Here is a 24,680-nt window from a genome sequence, read left to right on the forward strand (position 1 = left end):
AGACTTTGTTATGTGCCCAGTGAGATTTGTGGGGAACAGAGCCTGGAACCGAGGACTGACAACTAGAGGCAGGTAGCCTGCTGCCATTCTGCCACTGACGAGGGTCAGCATCAGAGGACCTGGGAAAGGTCTCAGTACAGAGAGCTGGACTTGTTCCCATCAAGCCCAAAGCCCAGCTGAGCTCTTATATTCCAAAACATGCCAGAGCCCCACCCAAAGAACTTAAAGCAGGGAAAGCTCTTTGGCCTGGAGCAATATATTTGTGGTGCTGTTCCCTTCAAAAACGGAAACACCTGAAAGCTTTTCCTTTGTGAAGGGGTCTCCTTTGTGTTTGAAAAATGGGTCACAGGACACAGTGCCTCTGAAGAAAGCAAAGGGTCTCTCCTGTAACTGGGCACAACTAAGCAACTAAAACTCAGTCCCTCAAAGTTCTCATGTGAAGGACATCATCTTTTTTTTTTTAAAAAGACACCCCCATTCTTTCAACAGCCTTGATTCTGCAAAAGAGCCTTCTCTTTCCATGACATCCATGAACACATTTGTAAAAATCCACACACTGTAGATCCTGTGCTGCATTTTGTGTCCTGAATCCAACCATGAAAATTAAGAAAAATATGCAAATGAATAAGCAAAATGATGGTTGGGGGGAAGGCTGCTCTGCATGGGGCACTGACATTGCTTTTCAATTTTTAAGCAGTTGCTTTTGATAAATTTAATTATGCACATAGCAAAGTTTACTAGAAAAAAGATACATATATAGAGAGAAACCCAAGATGGATGCAATCAAAGATTCTTCCCATATATTCCTAGAGAACATACCCTTGGGGTTATTTTCACACGGCAGATGCTTCAAATTAAGCAGTAATTGAATCTAAAATGCATTTCACAAATACTTCAGAAGGTTCCTGCATCCCTCAAAGCTGAGCCCCTAATGCCGGAGGAGGTACCTTCTGAAGGAACATTTGCCATCTGACTTCTGACAAAGCCCCACCAGACACGAACCCCGAGAAATATTAATGAAAAGAAGCTGTTTGGGTTTTTTTTGCTTAAACACACAAACTCACCAACTTACTTGGCCTAATTAATTCTGACATGAAAATTACAGAGGTTGGGTGAGCTGGAGAATAAATGTGAATACAAAGAAGAGGAATCTGACAGAGCAAAGAAGGCACAGCCAGGGAGAAGTGAAGGCATGTCAAGGTGGAAAACACAAAGAATATTTTTTTTATGAACCCCCCCCCAAAAAAAAACCCTGTATCCCAAACACAAAACACAAAATGTCAGTTTCAACACTTCCATACTTAAGATGAGGCTGACAGGTATTTCTCCCCCTTAAATCCCCAACATTAACTTAAAGGAAAACCACATACAAAAAAATTCAGTTGTCTCATAGCTGACAACCTTGCCAACCTTCTAAAAAGACAGTCAATCTCCTGCCCAAGCAGTTGACTCCCCCAGGGCAGCTCCTACATTCATCTGGAGAAGAGAGCCATCACACATTTTGTTTCCTAGTCAGGCATGAACAGTGGGCAGCACAAAAGCTCAGTTGCAAATACAGGTTAGAAATCTGGATGGATGAGATTTAAAAACACAAGAACCCAAGTTGAGTCTGCTGAATCAGGACAGTGGCCAGTCTAGTCCAGCATCCTTTTCTCACAGCAGCCAGCCAGATCTGAGCCCAAGAGCCCTCTCACTTGCTGTGGCTTCCAGAAACTGGTATTCAGAAGCATTGCTGCCTCCAGCCACAGAGGCAGATCACAGCCACTGTGGCCAGTAGCTATCTGCATGGGGAAAACCCTGAAACCCTCCTTGCTGCCTTTCTAGATGTGTGTTCCCAACATGCTGGGGCTTCCGAACATGGGAAGAGGAGCTGGTGGGTGGGTGGGTGTCTGCGCATGCACATGAGCAGAGGAGAGAGCTGGCACCCTCCCACGCTGCTTGCCTCACCTGAAGCAGAGCAGCTAGACTCTGAACTCCTGGACCTGTTTGCCACAAAATATGTCAGCTACCTAGAGCTATGAGGGGCTGGGTCTTAGTGCTGCTGCTTCCCCTCTCTGAGACTGTGTTGGTCATTAAAAATAAATACATGCTGGCTAGGTAAAGGTAAAGGGACCCCTGACCATTAGGTCCAGTCGTGACTGACTGGGGTTGCGGCGCTCATCTCGCTTTACTGGCCGAGGGAGCCGGTGTACAGCTTCTGGGTCATGTGGCCAGCATGACTAAGCCGCTTCTGGCGAACCAGAGCAGCGCACGGAAACGCCGTTTACCTTCCTGCCAGAGCGGTACCTATTTATCTACTTGCACTTGATGTGCTTTCGAACTGCTAGGTTGGCAGGAGCAGGGACCGAGCAACAGGAGCTCACCCCGTGGCAGGGATTCGAACCGCCGACCTTCTGATCAGCAAGCCCTAGGCTCAGTGGTTTAACCCACAGCGCCACCCGCGTCCCAAATGCTGGTTAGATTTACATTATTTAATTCAGTTAGAAAGCTAGGGTCTGAAAGGCAAATTAAAAGGTGGGGAGAGAAGTACCACCTTTAAATAAATGTTATTAATTGGAGAGAAAGTGTCAATGCGATGCTAACCAGTAAGACTGGTCTACCTGACAAAATAGTGTGTGCCTTGCACTTCTGTTTCTACAAAGGTAAGATGCTTCTAAAAACAACGAAAACCATCTAACGCCCTAAATAGGCACCAGAGAGCGTGTCCAGAATCTGACCAAATTAATCTAACAACCCTAACCTGCAGATTCTGCTGTTCAGTGCTCACCTCTGCTCTAGGCAAAAGATATAAAACAAGCCATGTAATTTACAGAATTATTAAGGACTTGAGAGTGAAAAGCAGCCTGTGATTGTTGCAGTCTCAGAATTTGTTACACATCCATGAGAACCTGAAGCTCCTTGAGAAGAACATAAGCAGAGTCTGGTGGATCAGGCCAGTGGCTCATCTAGTCCAGCATCCGCTTCTCACAGTGGCTGACCAGATGCCTGGGGGAAACCAGCAAGAAGGATTTGAGCGCAAGAGCCCTCTCCCCTCCTGGGGTTTCCAGCAACTGGGGTTCAGAAGAACTGCTGCCTCTGAATGTGGAGGGCAGAGTGTAGCCATCATGGCTAGTAGCTACCAGTAGCCCTCTCCTCCATGAATTTGTCTTATCCTCTTTTAAAGTCATTCAGATTGATGGCTCTCACTGTCTCCTGGGGAAGCCAGTTCCATGGTCTAACTCTGCATTGCATGAAGATGGAAAACAATGAGTGCAACTTATGGAGTCATTTTGAGCTTGGGAGTGATTTTGGGAGTCACGGCATTAGTGACACACTTTGCATCCATGAGGACTTGGGGCTCCTTGTTCTTTTTGTTGCTTTTAAGAAGGAAGATGGGTTTGCATGGGCAGGGCAGGTGCTGTGCTATGGAGCAGGATCTGTGCACCCCTGGTTGTGCAACAACTACTGCTCCTGTCTATATCCTGGTGCCAGTCTGAAACAATGCAGAAATGATTTCTCAAAGTTCTGCAGTTTCATCGGGCAGAGACAAATTTCAGTCTGAAAGAAGAGGAGAACAAAGTGTGGAGAAAAGAGCTCGGCATTCAATCATACACCTAATTGCTCTGGCATGGCTGTTAAGTTATGCACACACAGAAAAATTACTTGGGTAAAAAAACAAACCTGCCAGTCCTTCTGAACATTCACAGTCCACTGAACAAGATGATCTCCAGTCTCTCCCAAAGGGGTCAAAACACACATTGTAATTACTCATGTGGGAGGCTCACCTGCTTTTCAAAGATTATTTCGATACACAGCAGCAGCAGCTCAGTAATAAAGATGGCCAGCAGGACCCAGAAGAACTAGGCAGAAAAGAGAGAAGGGTGGGGAAGAGAAGGGGATTTTGTAGTTCTTTAAAGGTAAAGGTAAAGGTACCCCTGACCGTTAGTCCAGTCACAGATGCTTTAAGAGGTCACAAAAAACCATGAATAACTTCCCCCCCGGCTTCTATAAGTCAGGCCAACACCAAACTGGATGTCCATCAGTCCTAGCTGGCATAGCTGTGCTCTCCCACCTGGCATCCTGTGGCTGTGCTGAAATATGAACTAGACACAGAACATTCTTCCCATCCCCCCTGGGCAGTTCAGCTCCACACATTTCCCTTCCTACCCACCCTTGGCTTTTAAATCAGGTGACAGCAGAATAAGATAATTCAGCTCGCAGTGTCAAGCCTTCATCAATGTGAAATCGGAGAGAGGCAGTGATGCCTGGTATGAAAACTGGGGTGAAGGTAGGTCCATTTTCACCTGTGAAATGTTGGAGGACAGGGTTGTATCATCATCATCACCCACCCAACCAACCAACCTGTACCAACAGGTACAAGGGCATCTTACAACAATTTAAAATTCAGGATTAAAAACCGTTAAAACAGATTACAGTCATGGGAATATGATGGGCTGCAAAAGCTCTCATCATGGGAGTCAAAGGCCAGGGAAAAGAGGTTCAGCACCTCTAAACTCCTCAAGAAGGAACTGGTTCCACCTTCTTATTGCATCTTTGTCAACCCATCCCAAACATGTTGCTTCCCTGCCCCCCCAATCCTTCCTGGGCACGGGGGGGGACATCATTTTATTTGTGTCTTGGGCAAAGCTTGGGGCTTCTATCCTGCAGGAGCTTCCTGCAGCCAATCAGAAGCCGCACTCTGGTTTCCAAATGTTTTGGAAGTCGAACAGACTTCTGGAAGGGATTCCGTTCAACTTCCAAGGTATGATTGTACTGGAAAGCTGTACTTAACGTTGGACCAAGAAAGAGGTTAAAGAGAGTACATGTTCATTAGGCTGATTTTTAATTGTTGTTTGCTTCAACCCCACTTGACAGTGATCCTGCACGACCTTCATATTTGGCTGGAACCCTCTAATCTTTGCATTATTTTGTGACAAGAGACATCATCTTCTATTTGCTAAGGGGGCCAAATTTAACAGAGCTTCTTGGAGGATTAATTTGGCTCAAGTGCCTGGCAATAACGTCACCTGCTAAGTAAGGAAAAGAAATTTGGCTCAAGTTCAAAACAGACGAGATAGTTAATAAAGGGTTCAGCTACCAATTTATCACATTCTCAATGGGACAGGAGAACAGGAACACATCCCTCATTCCATTAAACACAAACTGCCATCAGCCATCCTTAAGAAGCCCATCAGTTCCAGATTCGACAATAAATTACTGTTCCAGCACCGAGTTCGGGGCCAAAATTAATCACTTTGTGGTGCCTGCTTCCACAATAACCCAGAGAGTATTTAACTGCTTGCTTTTAATTTCATTTAACTTGGATGGGTTTACCACAGGAGAAAAGAATTCAACAACAGGGAGAGAAGCTTGTTGTCAGACAAGATGCAACTGAACATGGCTCAAGTAACATTTTGAAATGAGAGAAGAAGCGGTTGCTTAGCCTTGGAAAAGCATTTGTGTAAAGAACAGCAGGGGATGGTCCCTTTACAGAACCTTCAGCTAGAAGCAAACTGGATGAAGGGCCTTGGAAGTCCCCAGTTCACCTCCAGCCTCCATTGTTTTTGTTTTTTTTTATAAATATTTATTGAAATTTTCAAAAAATAAAGAAAAAACAAAAAAAAATTAAAAACACATACAATTTACATTCCTTACTATCAATAACCAATTTCCTTGACTTCCCCACACCTCCCCTTCTTGTATTCCAGTTCCAATTTTTAGCTCGGCAAGTTCTTGTCCCCAAACTTTACCTTATTTTCTTTAATTCATTTTAGTTAACCAATTTTAACTTATAAACCTCAGTCTTTATACATCAATACTTATTCTTAAAAATCTTTTTCTAAGGTCGACCCCAATTCCCTTCCACGAATTCCCCATTTTTATATTCGTGGCAAAACAAAATTAAAAGAAACAGAGTATAATTGTACACCCTTTGGATTCCCTAAGCCCCACCCCCCCTTTCCCGGTTTCGAACCCCAGCAAATGTCGATCAGTCTATCTGCTGTCAGCCTGGCGACCTCACGTCCGAGGCTCTTAATTCTCTCTCAATTCCTCTCTGCCGGTTTTTTTGATAGTCCTTTATATTGAACACCAAATCTCGAAGAAGCTCTGTCCCAATAAGGTCCATGTTTCTTCCAGCCAGGCCTCCATATTTAAAAGTGGAGCCAAAATCTTGTTTCTTGCTTCTCTTAAGTCCAAATGTCCCAAAAGCTCCAGTTTCCACTTTAGCCAGGTTTGTAATCCATAGGTCTTCAGATCTCCACATAAGGAGATCTCTCCATTCTCCATTCTTCAATTCAAACCAAATTTTCATCATCCTGATCTTATTTTCCTTTGTATCCATCTTAACCGGCCTCTGGCTCTCCTTAATCATCTGTGGCATTATAGCTCCTCCTTCCTTTTCCTTCAAATCGTCATGTATCTCTTTCCTCACCTTCTCAAATTTCTCAGATTTCTTTTCTTGTTCAGCTGCAGAGATTTTTAGTTCAGCTGCAAAACCTTTTTGTTCAGCTGCAAAGACTTGAGTCAAGTCCCTTCCAGGCTCAGTAGCTTTATTTACTGTTCCATTCAATATTGTAACATTTGTAGCCAAAACATCACTTTGTTCTTGTAACTTTCCCAAGAGAAAAAAAGTCCTCTCCAGTTCAGCCAGTGTTTTTCCACTTACAGCCATTTTTGTAATGTCCTGAACCCCCTCTACCGGGGTTCTGGTTTCTTAGTATCTTCCAGTTCCAACCCAAAAGTCAAGTTAGCCTTTTCTTCTTTATTTTTAACAATTTGTTACCAAATTGTAACAAATATAACCAGCAAAGACAACAGAAACAAAGTTCTCCTTTTTTCCCAACTTTGACAGCTAGTTTGACAGCTGTCAAAATCTTCTATATCTCTTCAGCAGGCTCTCTCACTGATCGCTCCCGGGTCCTGGGGGAGGGGTGACAATTCCGCTCTCAATATTAGCTCTTATCCTCCAGCACAATCACTTATATTGCCAAAACGTGGAGTTGATTGCTTTTATCCACAAAAGAGAAAGATGTTCTCTCAACCTTAGTTATAAAATCCTTGCTTTAAGATGTTTACAAGGCGGGTAGGCGGACTTCCTCTTTGCACCTTACCCGGTCGTGCCTAATTCCCAAGAAAAATTTCCCTTTTTAAGTCCAATTTTCGTATTACTCACGGGTTGTTACTTTTAGTCCAAATGTTCAGAGAAAGAAGTCAGCGCTCTCCGTCCATGGCATGCGGCTTCACTCAGTAGGGGAAGCAGTCGACTCTCAGCACCGCACCGCTCTCCGTCCCCCGTTCCGGAGCCTTTAAAAAGGCTCCTTCGCGGGTCGGGGGGGTGCAAATGGTGCCCGCCAAGTCACCAGGTCCACAGGCTTCAGCGCCTGTGGTTTCTGAGGGTCCCCGCGTCGCCGCCGCGGCAGGACCCGACCCCTACTAAGCCGATTCCCTCCGGAGCTCGGAGGGAATCCGCCAATAGACGATGGCGCTAACCCGGAAGTCCACCTCCAGCCTCCATTGGAGCAAGTTGCTCACTGCGGAGCTGCAAGCACCAGCCTGTCTTGCTGTGTAAAGGTAAAGGTAAAGGTAAAGGGACCCCTGACCATTAGGTCCAGTCATGGCCGACTCTGGGGTTGTGGTGCTCATCTCGCTTTATTGGCCAAGGGAGCCGGCGTACAGCTTCCAGGTCATGTGGCCAGCAGGACTAAGCCGCTTCTGGTGAACCAGAGCAGCACATGGAAATGCCGTTTACCTTCCCGCCGGAGAGGTACCTATTTATCTACTTGCACTCTTGACGTGCTTTCGAACTGCTAGGTTGGCAGGAGCAGGGACCAAGGAACGGGAGCTCACCCCGTTGCGGGGATTTGAACCGCCGACCTTCTGATAGGCAAGTCCTAGGCTCTGTGGTTTAACCCACAGTGCCACCCGCGTCTTGCTGTGTAGGCACATGCAAAAGCCAAATCAGAACAGCACATTCCTTTGTGGGTGAAGTTTGATACCATGGAAGCAAAGGTGGGTGGGGACTGATTCTGACACAGCGACATACCTGTGGAGGAGGGCTTAGCTGTTGGCAACTCAATGCCTTTAGTGGTGTTGCATACAAGGTGCTCTACATCCAGCAGACACAACATCACACTGTGTTGCAGCTGCTGGTGCTTGATTAGACTGGTGTTCTTTTAAAGTAAATATTGTAAGTTTTCTAGTTCGGTTTGTCCCAGTAAATAGGCTGTGCTATTTTGTTCTTTTTGGATCTTCATGAAGGCTTCTGACACTATCATTTAAAGTGGTCTTTTCAACTTATTAAATGGATTCTGTAAATTTTTTACAGTGTCCCTGCAGAGTCTTCGACTCAGAATGTGTGCATCTGGGACCATTAAAAGCATCTTCAGAATCAAGACCAAACTCCTCTCCCTATTAAAAACCCGTTGCACCCTTGGACTTTTTCCTTGCACCCATTCCACAGCCTTCCCCAAACCTGAAGTCCTTTGGCTGTTTTGTGCTAGGACTGCCATTATCAGCACCAGCCAGCTAGAGATCTGCAGAGCAAACAGAAGGCAATGCTTTGGGATGCATTTTCTAGCCCTCTCAAGTCAAGTCACAGGCAACGAGGGCTCTGTGCCAGCAAGGCAAACCCACATCCTCTTCAGTTCCACCCACTGCTTTCAAGAGGAGAGCTGGCCTGCTCAGTCTTCATTCAGCTGGAGGGAATCAGACATGCTGCTGCCACTTTGACTGTGGGAATTCACATACGAAGCTGCCATTGGTCCATCTAGCTGAGCACAGCCTCTACTGATGGAAAGGAATTCTCCAGGGTCTCAGGAAGGGATCACAGATACATCAACAAAGGGCAGCCTAACTCATGGGTCACCCGTGTGGCCCCTGCAAGCACAAATGCGCCCTCAGAGACCTGCACTGGTGTAATTGATATACAGCTTTTTTCAAGTTTGATTTGGTGGGACGGGTGTGTGAGAGATTGTGTGTGTGTGAGAGAGAGAGGGGTGGTGGTGGGAGAAAGAGACTCTCTGTGCTTGTTGGTTGTACCTGTGTGCATGGCACCCTCAACAGCTCCTTCAGTTTGCAAATGTGCCCCAGAAGGTTGACCTCTGAGATTGCAAACCCCAATCTGTACTGACTTCAGGCCCTTAACCTTGGCACTTCTCACTTATTATTTGCCCCCTGCAACCACTTGTTTGTTACATGATTATATGTGTACTCAATTTGAATTGCTTTATTCTAGCCTCTTTGCTAAACAGATACAGATCCCATCTTTTTTCAAAAGTGGTGGAGTACTTGTTTTGTACACAAAGGTGCCAAGCTCCAAAATCTCCAGATATGGGTCAAAATCAAGGGCAGGCTGTTTCACCCTGCTGAAAATTGGGGCATAATTTCAGGAGGGTTGACTCCATGGACTATTTCATGATGCCTCCTTGGAAAGAAGTGCTTACGGCAGTGACAGGGGCCACTCTTTCCCCACCTGGCATGTTCTCTGGCCTCAGAAGTGGGGCGGGGGGGAGGTTTTGCCTGGTGAGCCACCATCCCTCATCCCTGGACCATCCAGGTCAGAAGTTGGGCCTGGGCGATACCTGGTTTTCAACATAATGATTTTTCACCAGCTAGCCATCATGATATACCAGGAGTATATCTTGATGTCTGAAAGGGGTGGCTGGGCTGTCCTTCCCAGCAACGTGCAGGATTGCGGTGCCTCAGCTGAGGAGGGAGGGAGGGAAGGAGCAACCAGGAGAAGGAGAGAAGGAAGGAAGGAAGGAAGGAAGGAAGGAAGGAAGGAAGGAAGGAAGGAAGGAAGGAAGGAACAGAGGGGCAGCACTCTTTCTTAAAGCACCAATACTGTGGTTAAGGGGAGGTGCTGAGGCTGGCACTGTTCCGCCATAGGAGGGACTGGGGAGGGGAAATGCAGCTGAAAGGGAAGGCAGCCAGCCAGCCAGAGGGAGCCAGCTGTGACAGAGCATGGTCCATCTCAGCACTTCCCGCTCTCCTCTCCTTCCTGCCGCTTGGAAGGAAGCAGCCAGCCAGTCAGTCTCACTTTGGGGGAGGCAAAATGGTTTTTGGAAGGCGGCAGCCAGCAATCAGCCCACACAGGGACAGGACTTCTCAAATTGCTTGCAATTATACCACCCTGTGGCGTTTTGAAGGCTGTTCACAATTCATTGCCGGTTAAATATAATGAAACGGTTATCATGATGTGGGCTTCAAACTGGTTTTGAATGATGCCTGCACAGGCCTAGCTGGGGTTTTGCTCAAGTCCTCTGACCATGCACTCCTCACTGCCCCCCTGCCACAAGAATGAATGGCTGCAGACCTGAGCAATGTCCCTTGAAAAAACAGGCAGTTTCTCCCCAGGGGCAGGTGTAACAAGAGGTCCTGACTAGCCAGCCTTCAGAAGGCCTCAGGATGCTTCACGGTGCCCCTTGGGTGAGTACCATCTGCAGCATCTGCCAGAGTGCCCAATGCCTGCTGTTATCTGGCATGACCTACACTGACTTAACGTATTAGGCTCAAGCTGAATTAAGGCCACACTCACACCATACATACATGGTGCCACTTTAAATAGTCATGGCTTCACCCAAAGAATTATGGGAGCTGTAGTTTAAAGGTGCTGAGAGTCATCAGGAGACCCCTAGTTCCCTCCCAGAGCTATGGTTCCCAGAGTTTCCTTTGATGTACGGTTAGTTGTCAGAGGCTGGGAACTGTAGCTCAGGGAGCAGAATTAGGAGTTTCCTAATAACTCTCAGCATTCTTAACACACTACAGCTCCCAGATACCGCTATTTAAAGCGGTATCATAGCAGGAGTGCTGGAATGGCTCCGCTGGTGTGTTTGCACAGAGCCAGCCTCACCCTGCCTTAAACGGGAGTTGCATTTCTTGCAGGAGACTATTGATGTGGCTCCATCACACCATTTCTGCCATTTCCACCAGCAACATGGTAAGCACATCCTTACAGTTTGGGGCCAAAACAGTGGGCTAACTTGAAACACGCACACACACTTTCTCAATTCACCACTGAAGAACTGGGTAGCAATTTGGGCAGGTTCTTCTCTCAAACACACATCCCTTTCATGCCCTCTGTAGGAGCACATGGCAGCACTCACTTCATGGAAAAACAACTTCAATCCAAGGAAACTGAAGCTGAGTAAATTTCTGTAACCCCTGGAGTCTCTCACTGCTTGGAGGTTGGGGTGATGTGTGACAACACTAATATAAGAAGCCCAAGAGACATCATCTGAGACTGATGACAATAAGGTACAAATTCAAATGTGGATGTGGAAAGGGCAGTAAGATCTTTCCACAACCAAGCAGAGAACGATGGGTGTTTATACTTTCAGCTGCCTTGAAGGATCAGAATCCTGTCTCCAAGATGTGCTTGAAAAGGTGCCTATCACTAGCTCGTTTCTGTCAGGCTTGTCTGTTGCTACACTTGACTTGGCTGTTGCAGCCTTTAGAAGAATATTTGAGAGTGAAGGGAGGGAGGCAGGTTGCTGCCCATTTGCATCTCACAGATCTCCACACAGAAATAACGAGTGAGGAACACTTTTCTCCTTCATTACACATTTGCAGCTGGAGGCCAACTAGAATGAAGGAGGCGGGCCACACCAGACTGACACCAAGGACAAGCAATGGAACTCTAAAATCCATTATTTATGAACAAGACACTGTGCTGCTTGCAGAAGCCAGATTCTCACAAGGGAGGAGCAATCCCATGACTTTACAAAGATCAACCACCTCTGAGATTTAACTACAAGATCAACTAAAAATCTAGAGACGCATCTTGTGCTTTTTCACACGGTCCTCCCGTGTGTTGGAAAGGATTGCTTCACACAAAGTAAGAGCCAACTCTAAAGAAGGAGTGGGAAAACTAGGGGCCCTCTGGGTATCGCTGGACTACAGTTCCCATCATCTCTGAGCACAGGCCATGCTGGCTGGGGCTGGTGGGAGCTGGAGTCAAAATAATCTGAAGGGCACCGACCTGCTTGGTGAAGGCTGAGGCCCTGCATCATAAATCAAGAGACCCGAAGAAGCTGAGGCCGCCTTGACACGTACCCAGAGAGATGGAAGTTACGTAAGAACATAAGAAGAGCCTGTTGGTTTTGGCCATCTTGTTCAGCACCCTGTTCTCTCAGTAGCCAGTCAGATGCCTGTGGGAAACTCCCAAGAGCGCTTTCCTCTCTTGTGGCTTCCAGTTACTGGTATTCAGACACATTACTGCCTCTAACTGCAGGGGCAGAGTACAATGGTACCTTGGGTTAAGAACTTAATTCATTCTGGAGGTCTGTTCTTAACCTGAAACTGTTCTTAACCTGAAGCACCACTTTAGCTAATGGGGCCTCCTGCTGCTGCCGCGCCGCCGGAGCACAATATCTGTTCTCATCCTGAAGCAAAGTTCTTAACCCGAGGTACTGGTAATATTTCTGGCTTAGTGGAGTCTGTAACCTGAAGCGTATGTAACCCAAGGTACTACTGTATAGTCATCCTGGTTAGCAGCCACCAATAGCCCTCTCCTCCATGAATTTGTCTAATCCTCGTTTAATTCCAAGCTGAAGGCCATCAGTGCCTCCTGTGGAAGTAGCACCTTAGAGACCAACTAAGTTTGTTCTTGGTATAAGCTTTCGTGTGCATGCACACTTCTTCAGATAAACTGAAACTGATTGGCCACATGAAGAAGTACTTTATTTTATCTGTCCAGAATCTTCCAACATTCAGTTTCATTGCATGTCCACGAGTTCTAGCATTATGAGAGAGGCAGAACAGCTACAGTGGTACCTTGGGTTACAGATGCTTCAGGTTACAGACTCCACTAACCCAGAAATAGTACCTCGGGTTAAGAACTTTGCTTCAGGATGAGAACAGAAATCACGTGGCGGCAGCAGGAGGCCCCATTAACTAAAGTGGTGCTTCAGGTTAAGAACCGTTTCAGGTTAAGAACGGACCTCCAAGACGAATTAAGTTCTTAACCCAAGGTACAGTGGTACCTCGGGTTACATATGCTTCAGGTTACAGACTCCGCTAACCCAGAAATAGTGCTCCAGGTTAAGAACTTTGCTTCAGGATGAGAACAGAAATCGTGCTTCGGCGGCGCAGTGGCAGCAGCAGGTGGCCCCATTAGCTCAAGTGGTGCTTCAGGTTAAGAACAGTTTCAGGTTAAGAACGGACCTCCGGAACGAATTAAGTATTTAACCTGGGGTACCACTGTGTTTCTATCCACTTTTCTCATGTCGCTGATAATTATCTAAACTTCTATCATGTCAGCTCTTACTCACCTTTCCTCTAAACTAACAAGTCTCAAATGCTGCACCCTTTCTTCGCAGGGGAGTTGCTCCACCCCCTTTATCATTTTGGTTGCCCTTTTCTGAACACTTCCCCAACTCTGCAACAGTGAGGTGACCAGAACTGTCCTCCAAATGCAGCTACAGCATGGATTTGTATAATGGCATTATGATACTGGCAGTACCTTTCCTAATGATACCTAGCACAGAATTTGCTCCCCTCACTTCTTCTCACTGACAAGATTTCCACCCAACCCCAAAGTGTCATCCTTTGTTACATTAAACTGCCCCTCCTGCTTGGCACACACCTCCTTCCTCCCAAATCTGGCTCACTCCAACTGGACCGCAAGGGGCACAAGAGAAAGCTCACCTGGAGGCAAGCAAGGCAAACACAAGGCAGCTCCTGAAGCCTGCCAGCTGCTGAACAGCAAGAGCACCTTCCATCTCATCAGTTCTCCAGAAGAACACAGTGACAAAACATGTCACACACAGCTCTCCTGCGGCTGCCGGGAGATGCAGTCACATCATCTCCACAGCATGTCAACAAAACCAACTCAAGGAACCCAGTCCCCCCACCCAACACAATTGAAAGCAGAGATTTGCAGTGTATACAAACACAGCTCAGCCTGCAGTGGAGCAGGGATGCTAGCAGACAGGAGGTGAAACAACTTCTTAGTATCGCTTACAAAAAAAGGAAAAGCAACAGCACAGAAATTGAAAAGCACAAAACACATTTCCAGCATTTTTTAAACCTGGGTTCTGGTGCTGGTCACTTTTCACTAACATTGCTGAAAATTTCTCCTGTGTTTCCTCCTCCCACCCCTGACCATTCTTTATCATTTAATGAGAACATAAATTTAATTCAAAAATAATCAAAGGGGAGAGAGATAATTAATTAATGTTCTCCTGGGTAGGTTGCCATGTTTTTGTTTTGAGGTGGCCAAGAACTGTAGAGTTGGAAGGGACCCAAGGGTCATCTAGTCCAACCCCCTGCATTGCAGAAATCACAGCTAGATGTTTTTCTAGAAGTGAAGCAAGTCCCCAAAGTGTTATGTCTCCAATATTCTCCCCACCACCACCCCAGGCCTTCTCAAATCGGTCCATTTCAATGCTGCAGCTTTTAATTATTGTTGGCTTCACGTTTTAAACACTGTTTATTATTTGTAGTATGATTTATATCCAATTTTTGTACACTCAGTAGGTATTCTTTAAATGCAAAGTGATTAATAAATTCTGAAATAAACAGACTCTCTCACACTGGGCAGTCTTGAGGACTTCCTAAGGCAGAGCAAGGATTTTGCAAGTGGAGACAGGTAGCAGCTGTTTCCCAAATAAAGCAAAATACTTCACCTAATTACAAGTAGGTGGTGCTGCTGGGTTGGCGGGGGAGGGGAACTGCTGGTTATCACCAGAGGTTGTTAATGATGTTTGTCTTAGACATGACAAAAATTCCAGGAGCTAGTCCTTGTTCAGCAGTGTTAGTCATATTCAACTGCTCAGCAGCATGGGTACCAAACAAGACCGACTCCAGTCATATACTGGCTGTGGAGGTGATTGTGGTGATCTAGGGAGCAGGGCTATCTGGAAGCGTTCTCGAGAGCCCACTCATGCATTTGGTATCCATGGGTACTGAGTGGCTAAACAAGGCAATTATGTTCTCTGGATCCTAACAATAAATGGAATGGACAACCTCAGCTGATGGTGGACTCCCTTTCACTGGAGGTTTTCAAAGAGAGACTGGATAGCCATTTGTCGGGGCTTCTTTAACTGTGATTTCTGCATTGCAGGGGGTTGGACTAGATGACCCTTGAGGTACCTTCCAAGTCTACAATTCTATGAAACTATCAGCATCAATATGTCACAAGGACTGATGTGGCTACTGGCATTTCGTTCGTCACCATATGCATATGTTTGCCTTCTATAATATTGCAATAAGAAAACCCCAAGCTGAGTAGTCCAAAAATTGAAATACCAGACACGGCAATCTTAAAGAGTTTTGTCAGATAGGCACAGAGTATAATATTAAAGAGAACATGACAAATGCCAGTGTCATTCATAGAATTGCTCAGGCTGTTCCAGCAGCGCTGACAAAAGGAGAAACAGCAATACCCTAAAAAAAATTCAGTTTGGAAGTTCAATCTTATTTTGTAATGTCAGAACAGATCTTGTAAAAACACTGGACAAAATGGAAAGTCTCCCCTGGGAGACTGCATTCCAGCATTTCATTTGCAAGGTTTGGAACTGAGAGTGGATTTAGCCTAATCCAAAAACAGCCCATGTTTGAGATGTGGCAGGTGTGGATCTAGCCTTAACCAAACACAACCTAGGTGTGAGGGATGCCAGGTGTAACTTGTAACTCACCACTAATGGATCACTCGCCTCTCTCACACAGCCACAGTATGGCTCACCAGTTTCAAAACTGCCGGAGGTGTGTGTGGACACAAGCAAGAGGATATCACACATTTGTCATTGAACTGACAAAAACTTTCAAGTCTTTCTGACATGTTAGAAGATGTGACTTGGAACAGCCAAGAAAGATCACCATAAGAACTTAAGGTGAGCCATCTGGATGAGGCCGGCGGCCCATCTAGTTCAGCATCCTGTTTTCAATGGCCAACCAGCTGCCTGTGTGAAACCCTCAGGCAGGACCCAAGCCCAAGAGCGCTCTCCCTTCCTGTGGTTTCCAGCAACTGGAATCCAGAAGCGCTGCTACCTCTGACACTGGTGGCAGAGTACACCTGTAATGGCTAGTAGCCCTCGATAGCCCTCTCCTCCATGAATTTGCCCCATCGCCTTTTTAAGTCACCCAAGTTGGCGGCCATCACTGCCTCCTGTTGGAGCGAGTTCCATATTTTAACGACCTGCTGAGTGACAAGGGAAGCTCTCCAACTATTTTCCACACCAGGGTTTTACACTCCCTTCTTGCACCCTATTTACTAAGTAGCACCCAGACAGTGCTCTGAATGCTGGAAACCCCAGAAGAGGAGAGGGCTGTTGCACTCAGGTCCTGCTTTCAGGCTTCCCATGGGCATCCGGTTGGCCGTCATGACAACTGGATGCTGGACCTGACGGGCCACTGACCTGACCCAGCAGATACTTGTGGAGTAACTCTACGTTATACCAGGAGTGGTGGGTATTAGGCCCAGGGGCTGAAATCAGGGCAGGGTTTCAGAACTAGCCTGCTCCTCCTCCGGACAAATGGTCAAAAGAGGGGACATGGAAGAAGTTTATAAAATTATGCATGGCATGGAGAAAGTAGACACAGAAAAGCTTTTCTCCTTCTCTTGTTAACACTAGAATTTGTGAACATGAAGCTGAAGGTTGGAAGATTCAGGAGACAGAGCTAATTTATGGAACTCACTCTCACAGGAGGCAGTAATGGCCACTAGCTCAGATGGCTTTAAAAGAGGATTAGTCAAATTGATGGAGAAGGAGAGGGCTATTGATGAGTATTAGCCAGGATGGCTCTGCCTCCACGGCTGGTGGAAGCACTGCTTCTGAATCCCAGTTGCTGGAAACCACAGAGGGAAGAGGGCTCATGCGGTCAAATCCTGCTTACTGGTTTCTCACAGGCATCTGGTCGTCCAATATGAGAGCACGATGCTAGACTAGATGGGCCACTGGCCTGATCTAGAAGGCTCTTCTTTTGTTCTTATGAGAAAGATACTGGGAAGAGAAGGACTCTGTTGTCCAGAGGAAGTTGTCCTAACTGGTGGAATCCACACCGACCACAGTAGCCAGAGCAAACAACTGGGGAAAGCCACCTCCCACTTGAGAAAGTCTTTAACCCCACAATTCCTGTGCGGCAAAAACAAAGGCCACCTATGGAGTCCCGAAGGATCTGCTGTTCCTGAATGAGTTCTGGACCATGCCTCCTCCCAATAAACTTAAAATACAGAGATGCTGACTATCCATTGGAGAGTGCCCTTTGCCTCTCTGCTCCGGGTTCACCTTCTTCCAGTCATAACATACGGGAGGGCAAGAGCTGAGGTCTCCATGACATAGCAAAAGAATCCTGCTCAGCAGAAGAACAACCAGACTTGTGTAATGAAGACAATAAATTGAGAACAGAAGGAGTTTGAGAGGAGCACATCAAGGGTTGAGCATCATCCACTGATGCCCCCATCAGACTTCATTTTTGAAAACACAAGGCCTTGCTATTCCCTAAACATATCCATTTCATAACCTGGAACTATGAATATCCTGGTTCCCCAACTCCAGTTAACCAAAGCATCCTGGAATTATAATTTGACAGAGAGCCCCCAGAACTGCAGAGTAACAGTTTCAAGGGTTGGGGGGAGGAAGAGGAGGAGAATGGCTATTAAATTTTTCATTCAGGCTTATAGGAAATGACAGAAAGGAAGCACTTCCTTTTCTCACATCTATTGTAACATGTGTGTGTGTGGGATCTGCACCTGCCTACAAAAGAACATCAGGCTGCATCTATCTGTCTGATTTCGCTCACCAGTTCCCAAACTGTGTCAAAACAGCCCTGAATTCTGCCACTTAGCCCTGGAGCGGTATTTGTCATCACCCGCTATCTTGGTTATGAAACAGTTTTATTAAACCTAAGACTTCCCGCAAAGGCCACTGAGAAATGCTACCCTTCCATCCTCAGCCAGAAAAATGCTTTTGTCCCTGTTGTTTAACGACGAAGCTGTTTCATTCAACATCCTATTACACAGAGCAGACAGGAGCCAAACCAAAGGGTGTGTGTGTGCCAGTTGTTCTGAAATGCCTGCATGCAGAACAAAGACACCATAAGAATGGGAAGAGGGAGGAAGTGTCTTTCTCCAGCTGCAATCTGAAGAAAGGCCAGCAAGAAGACTCCATTGCCTGGGCTTGTACTTCTAGGGCTGAGGAAACAAGGCCCTCTCACCTCGTCTGCTGGTGGCAAAATGGAAGGAATTTGGGGGCAACTTTTTCACTGGTGGTGATGGAGTGGGGGACAGGAAGAAGTCAACATTTGGGGGTTGGGTGCTTCCTGGTAAACATGGGGGCACCCTCCCACTTCTCACTTTAAAGCAAAATTCCCGCCCCCCCCTGGCTCAAGTGGGCAGGAGCCACCAGGTTCCCTCACAATGTCTCACCTGAACAGCACTACAACATGGAACAGCCATGCTCCAGCCGAGACTTTGCAGGGGGAATATGGCAGCCTGCCTGGTTTCCAGTTGCAGCAGCCCCCAGCCCATTGAAGGGGTGGGGGGAACTTTGTTGCAAAGCAAACAGGGGCCAGAAAAGAGTTTGTAGGATGAGAAGGGAGAAGATGGAGCCACTACAGACTGGGGTTTTTGTGTGTGTGTGTGTGTGGGAGTACTCTGTAACATTTTATTGATGCAGTTATTGATGCAGTGCAATAGAGCTGGATGTATACTGAACAGTTCAGACATTATTCCACTGACTAATTGTTTTGTCCCTAATGCATTGCATCAACAAGAAGTTGCAGAATATACCCGCAAAAAACCTCCCAACACTCTGGAGGGGGTTCTTCTTCTTCCTGAAAAATCATAAGAATAGAGTAGTTGGAAGAGACTATGAGGGTCATCTAGTCTAACCCCATGCAATGCAGGAATTTTTTTACCCAAAGTGGGGCTTGAACCCACATCCTGAGATTAAGTTTCTTGTTTTATCAACTTCAGTCTCTCTCTCTTCTCCACTTCAGACCACCTCTATCTTCCCGAGGAGTCAGAAAAAAGTTCTGAAGGACGAGAAGGGAGAAGATGGAGAAAGAAGCCCGCATTCTGTCCAATTCTTGAAATTAAATTTCTTTAAAATTAAAATATTTTTCTCTGCACTTCATATGCAAAAATCATTTAAGAAACCCCACAAATGTTTATCCAAGAGTCATCCCTTGCACCCAAAAAGCAATTTGGAGTGAAAATAAATTAAGATTCACATCAAATGATGTTTACGTGGGCAATGAAGCAAACCCCTGTAGAGGCTTCCCATCTTTTAGAGGTGCTCCTGTTGTGAGGCAATTTAGCAGCACATTTGGGGCTCTCAAAATAACTATCTGAAGCAAACAGAATAGGGTGGCATGCATATTCCACAGCAACTGGGGCTGCTTAGAGGTCCGCCATATTGAATCAATCACACAAGTTACTTAAATCCACCCATTTCAGTGGATCTACTTGGAGTATGACATGTCACCCCAAATCTCCCCATGTATAAAACCATATAAAATATCAACCAACACAATAATAATAAAATAGCAACAGTAAAACATTTCACTTCCAAAACCCAGTTCTGTCTTTTCCCACACCTTTGCTAAAAGCAGTAATGAATAGAAACATTGTTAGAGCCCACCTAAACAACAGCACTCCTGCCAACCTAGCAGTTCAAAAGCACGTCAAAGTGCAAGTAGATAAATAGGTACCACTCCGGCGGGAAGGTAAACGGCGTTTCCATGCGCTGCCCTGGTTCGCCAGAAGCGGCTTAGTCATGCTGGCCACATGACCCGGAAGCTGTATGCCGGCTCCCTCGGCCAGTAGATAAACAGGTACTACTCTGGCGGGAAGGTAAACGGCGTTTCCATGCGCTGCTCTGGTTCGCCAGAAACCCGGAAGCTGTATGCCGGCTCCCTCAGCAAGTAGATAAATAGGTACCACTCCGGCGGGAAGGTAAACGGCGTTTCCATGTGCTGCTCTGGTTCGCCAGAAGCGGCTTAGTCATGCTGGCCACATGACCCGGAAGCTGTATGTAAAGCCATAAAGCTTTACATACAGCCAGTAAAGCTTTACATACGGCCAGTAAAGCAAGATGAGCGCCGCAACCCCAGAGTCGGCCACGACTGGACCTAATAGTCAGGGGTCCCTTTACCTTTACCTTTAAACAACAGCAAGGAGGAGGCAAGGCGCTCCACAGCCATGGGGCCACCACAGAAAAGGCTGAAACTTTCGTGCCCAACAGCCTGACTTCTCCCTCCCTCCCCACATCACCCATCTTGGCAGGTTTAACATGGGTGAAGGTGGTCCTTCAAGTAACTTGACTCCAAACTGTTAGGGGCCATAAATGTAACCAGCAGAACTATGAATTGGACCCGGAAGGATACAGATAGCCTCTTATACAAACAGAATTGGTGTAATAATGTCTGAGCATTTGGCGCCTGTCGACACCTGGGCCATGCAGACCCTCTCTGTGCCCACAGAACTGCCATATATCAGAAGGAAGGAGCAGTAGTACATTCTCAACACTTTGAGAACTACTAACTGTTGAGGGAGTTGGATATGTTTAGTCTGGAGAAGACTGAGATGACAGCCACCATGAAATATCTAAAGGGCTGTTACTTGGGAGAGAGCGCCAGCTAGTTTTCTGCTGCTCCAGAGGGGAGGACCCAAACCAATGGATTCAAATGACAGAAGGGAGATTCTGACTGAACCTTAGGAAGAAGTTTCTGATGGCAAGAGCTGTTTGGCAGTGGAACAGAATCCCATGGAAAGCGGTGGACTCTCCTTCATTGGAGGTTTTTAAGCAGAGGTTGGATGGCCATCAGGAATTATTTAGCTGTGACTCCTGCACTGCAGTGGGTTGGGCTGGATGACCCTTGGGGTCCCTTCCACCTCTGCAATTCTATGATTCTATGAATTTTGGAGCTGGAAGAGTTCCAGGAGTGGAGGAAGGGGGGAAGCAGCCTTACTGTTTTCAGCAGCGTCCGGTTGTCTCGGAGGGAGCCCACCATCCCAATGAAGGAAACAGCAAACATTGTTATGCCGAGGAGGAGGAGAATCAGCGCTGGTGCAAGGAAGATCCCTTCCAGGGTCCGGTGCTTCTGCCTTTCCACTTCGGCATAGATGCCAATGCACAATATCACGAGGCCAATGATCTGCAAAGAGGAAGGAAGGGGAAACATTGGTCACAAGGTTGCAGGCCACTCAAAATTGGGCAGGGCTTCGGGAGTGAATGCCATTAAGAACAGCAGAAGAGTCTGCAAGATCAGGCCATCGCTGCGTCTGACTGTGGAGGCAGAGCAGAGCCACTGTGGCTAGTAGCCATCGATAGCTTTGCCCTCCATAGGCTTGTCTAATCCTCTTTTAAAGTCATCTAAGTTGGTGGTCATCACTGCCTCCTGTGGAAGTGAGTTCCATAGTTCCATAGGGTCTATTTTATCTGTCCCAAATCTTCCAACATTCACCTTCATTGGATTTCTAGCATTATGAGAGAGGAGGAAGACCTTTGCTCTGCCTGCATCATTTTATAAACTTCTATCATGCTGCCTTATTCACCTTGTCTTTAAACCTAAAAACCAAAAATGCTGCAACCCTTCCTTATAGGGGAGACTTTCCACCCTCTTGATCATTTGGTTGCTCTTTTCCGAACCTTTTCCAACTCAGTGGCAGACCTTGGGGTCTCAGGTTTCAGCGCCCCCTGTGTGATGCCATAATTAGGTCTCCCTGCATCTCATGCTCCATTCTAAATCATTGTTGTGACATCCCCTGTGGTGTCAGTGTGACCAAACCAGTCATGGTCCCCTAAATCTGCCTCTGTCCAACTCTACAATATCCATTTTGAGGTGAGGAACCCATAACTGTACATGTTCTGGAGCCAAGACAAAATCGCCAAGTTCGCTGTTCTTGCTGCCCAGCGCAGTTCCACTTCCTCTTACATCCTGACCTGCCTAAACAGAGCAAGAGAGGGAGGCAGAGAAAGGGTTCAGAATAGGGTGGATTTGATTTAAATCACTAGTCAGTAAGACTTGATTTAAATCTTTTTTTTTTTTTTTTTTTTTTTACAGAAAGACTCGTTCTTGTTGGTATAATCTTAATATTTACAACCAGATCAAGGTTTCATTTTTGGAATAATATATTTTCAGAGTAGTTTTTACAGTTATATCAAAAATTACTGATTTGGTTATACTATTAGAAATACAGACAGATAATTATGAAACTACTGTGAGGTTTAATAAGTTAACTGTTTGTATTTGGACAACTTTTCTGCTGTACTTTATTGAAGGAGAAAAATAATTATTTCCTTAATAACAATTTAAACCATTTATTTAATTAAAACAATAACATTATAGCATATGTATCCATGTTTGTTAACTGATGTGGTTAAACGGTTTAAAAAAAACAAAAAACTTTGAGTTTTAGCACACATGAAAAACGTAAAACAAATCCTTATTTCCCGATGAATAGCCTTTGGACTATAATGTAACTTAAATAGAAAACTATCTTTATAAAGATTTTCCCTCCAAAAGCATTTTATTTTAAAAATCCAATTTAAATAAAAGAAATCTGATTTAAATTTTAAAAATCTGATTTTTTAATATACTTTTTTAAATCATTGATTTTTATCCACCCTGGTTCAGAAACATCATGAAGGGAGGAGGAAGCAGGTCCCCATGTGACCCACTAGGCATGCTGAACCCTGGTCCCACTGCGGAGACGATGCAGGTTCCCTTGTACCCACCTGCCAGCACGGCTGTTACAGGGGTACAAGATGGCAGCTGCTTTGCCCTTTGCCTTAGCACCACAAGCAGCTGGTGTTGCAGAAAGGGCCACTGAGTTGCCTCTGCGCTCTCAGTCTGTTTGGGAATCTCTGGGAGATGTTGGAAAGCTTCCCCCCCCCCCAGGTTGCATGAATTAATATTTTAAATGCTAGAGACTGTGTGGCTGAAACTCGAAGCTACAGGGGCTGACAATGGAGATTTAGCTGGGATGGGCTACCGGGAACTATCTGGAATCAAAGTCATTTTTAGCTTGGCCACCTGGGGGAAAAAATGGAGGGGCACAGGAGGAGGAAAGTGCCTCACTCGGGAATTTCTAGGTACCAAAGCATCTTTTGGGTCAAGCTGGATGCACAGTTCCATTAAATGCCTCTAGGCTTTGCCCCACTTCTAAACAGGGATACCCAATTAGGGCTGATGCCATTATGCATGGGAAAGGGGGTGTTCATCCTTTCCCCCACAGTACTGATGAAGCCCCCTTCCCAATGGTATCAGCCCTGCAAGGGAGGCTCCAGAAAGCAGCTGTTTAAGGCAAGCAGCTGCAGGAGTAGAGGAGGCAGCAGAGAGGGAGAGACCCCATTCAATGCAATTTGCACTGGGACTTTCTCCTGTAAAACCTGAGTCACATTGCACAGCAAGAACCTGCCCACCCGCCCAAACAACCCTGCAGCCTTAATGTGCATCTGTGCTAGCTTTTTGTTCAACACTTTGCGTGACCTATTGGAGCTGCAACATTGAGCATGGAAGAGTTCCAGCAAGGTTGGAAACAAAATATTTTAAAAGGATGAACCAGAAGGTTAATGAAGCAATTGTGTTAATAATAAAAATGAGATGAACAAAGAACAGTTAATTAGCTACCAAAAGGCTACAGACATTACTCTTATTCATGGCATATTCACAGCTCGCCTGCTGCCCAGTTCTCAAAAGCAAAGCAAAAATTGTTGCCCAGCTCCTGGATACTGCAACTGGCACTCAGGACAGACATCCGCTTCATCAGCAATGTGTGACACATTTTTCATTCCGTCCCTTTTTCTGGCTTATTCTGTCTCCCTTGCCGAAACCCTCAAATTTGTAATGGCTTGAAGCCTGGAGTGCCAGAGTTGCAAAGGCAGTGCTGGAACACCCTCAGTCACTTACAGCAATGAGAGAACTTTTTGAATTTGGGAAATATTAAGTGGAGTGCAAACTATGTGAGGTGCTTGCAAAACACTCACACGGCCTGCTTGGGGATGGGCACCTTGGAGAGAGCTCTGTGATAAGCTCTGCATGGGGAGCACCAACATTATCCCATTTCAGTTAAAGGCATGGAACTACAATTGTTCATTAGCAAGAATACAAAAGGAAGATTGTCTGAAAACTTGGAATGGATGGAACTGACTCCTCTGAGATCATACACATCCAAGCTGGTCTTTGATAAAATGTTCTTTACAAGAATAATTCTACCATAGCCACCATTATAGGAATAACAGGCCTCTCTTGACTTGAATAAGGCATATTTTGAAGCAATTTGTTACAATCTGATGTGTTGCCTGCACATCTGTCAAGTCTGCTTAAATCTACCCCTGTATGTTGGCACCAACTGAAAGTGGAAAAATTGTCTCTCACATGCCTTACCCATTTGTCCTAGCCTGAATTATCAGGAAGATGCTCTAATGCAGCCTTCCCTGGTGCCCTCCAGATGCTGGCTGGGGCAGATGGGAAGAGAGAGTCCAAAACTTCTGGAGGGCACCAGGTTGGGGAAGGCTATTCTAAAGCCTGGCACAGTTACCCTCAAGGATGCATTTGATCCAACACTCTGCTTCCCACAGCAGTGAATCAGATGCACACTCAGGGAGTAGATGATGGCTTGCCTGGTTTGTACCCATCACCTGGCTCCCAGATCTTAGGGAAGTTGCATGTCATAGCTGCCAAGATGATTTTTTTGGCTTCATCATACCCCATGTTGAGTAGGATCTGCAAGGTGAAGCCTAGGGTTGTCATAA

The 24,680-nt window shown here is 46.0% G+C and overlaps 1 protein-coding gene across 1 annotated transcript in view; it reads right to left on the reverse strand.

Moving 5' to 3' along the window:
* LOC128420068 (tetraspanin-15-like) overlaps nucleotides 1-24,680 on the reverse strand; it is an 86,481-nt gene that overhangs the window by 45,047 nt on the left and 16,754 nt on the right. Inside the window, exons 2-3 of the mRNA XM_053401474.1 lie at nucleotides 20,893-21,078; nucleotides 3,765-3,839 (exon numbers count right to left, since the gene is read on the reverse strand). Coding sequence (XP_053257449.1) covers nucleotides 3,765-3,839; nucleotides 20,893-21,078 — 261 coding nt within the window. The remainder of the gene's footprint in view (nucleotides 1-3,764; nucleotides 3,840-20,892; nucleotides 21,079-24,680) is intronic.

This window comes from Podarcis raffonei, chromosome 8, assembly GCF_027172205.1.
Source record: "Podarcis raffonei isolate rPodRaf1 chromosome 8, rPodRaf1.pri, whole genome shotgun sequence".
NCBI classification, from domain to species: domain Eukaryota; kingdom Metazoa; phylum Chordata; class Lepidosauria; order Squamata; family Lacertidae; genus Podarcis; species Podarcis raffonei.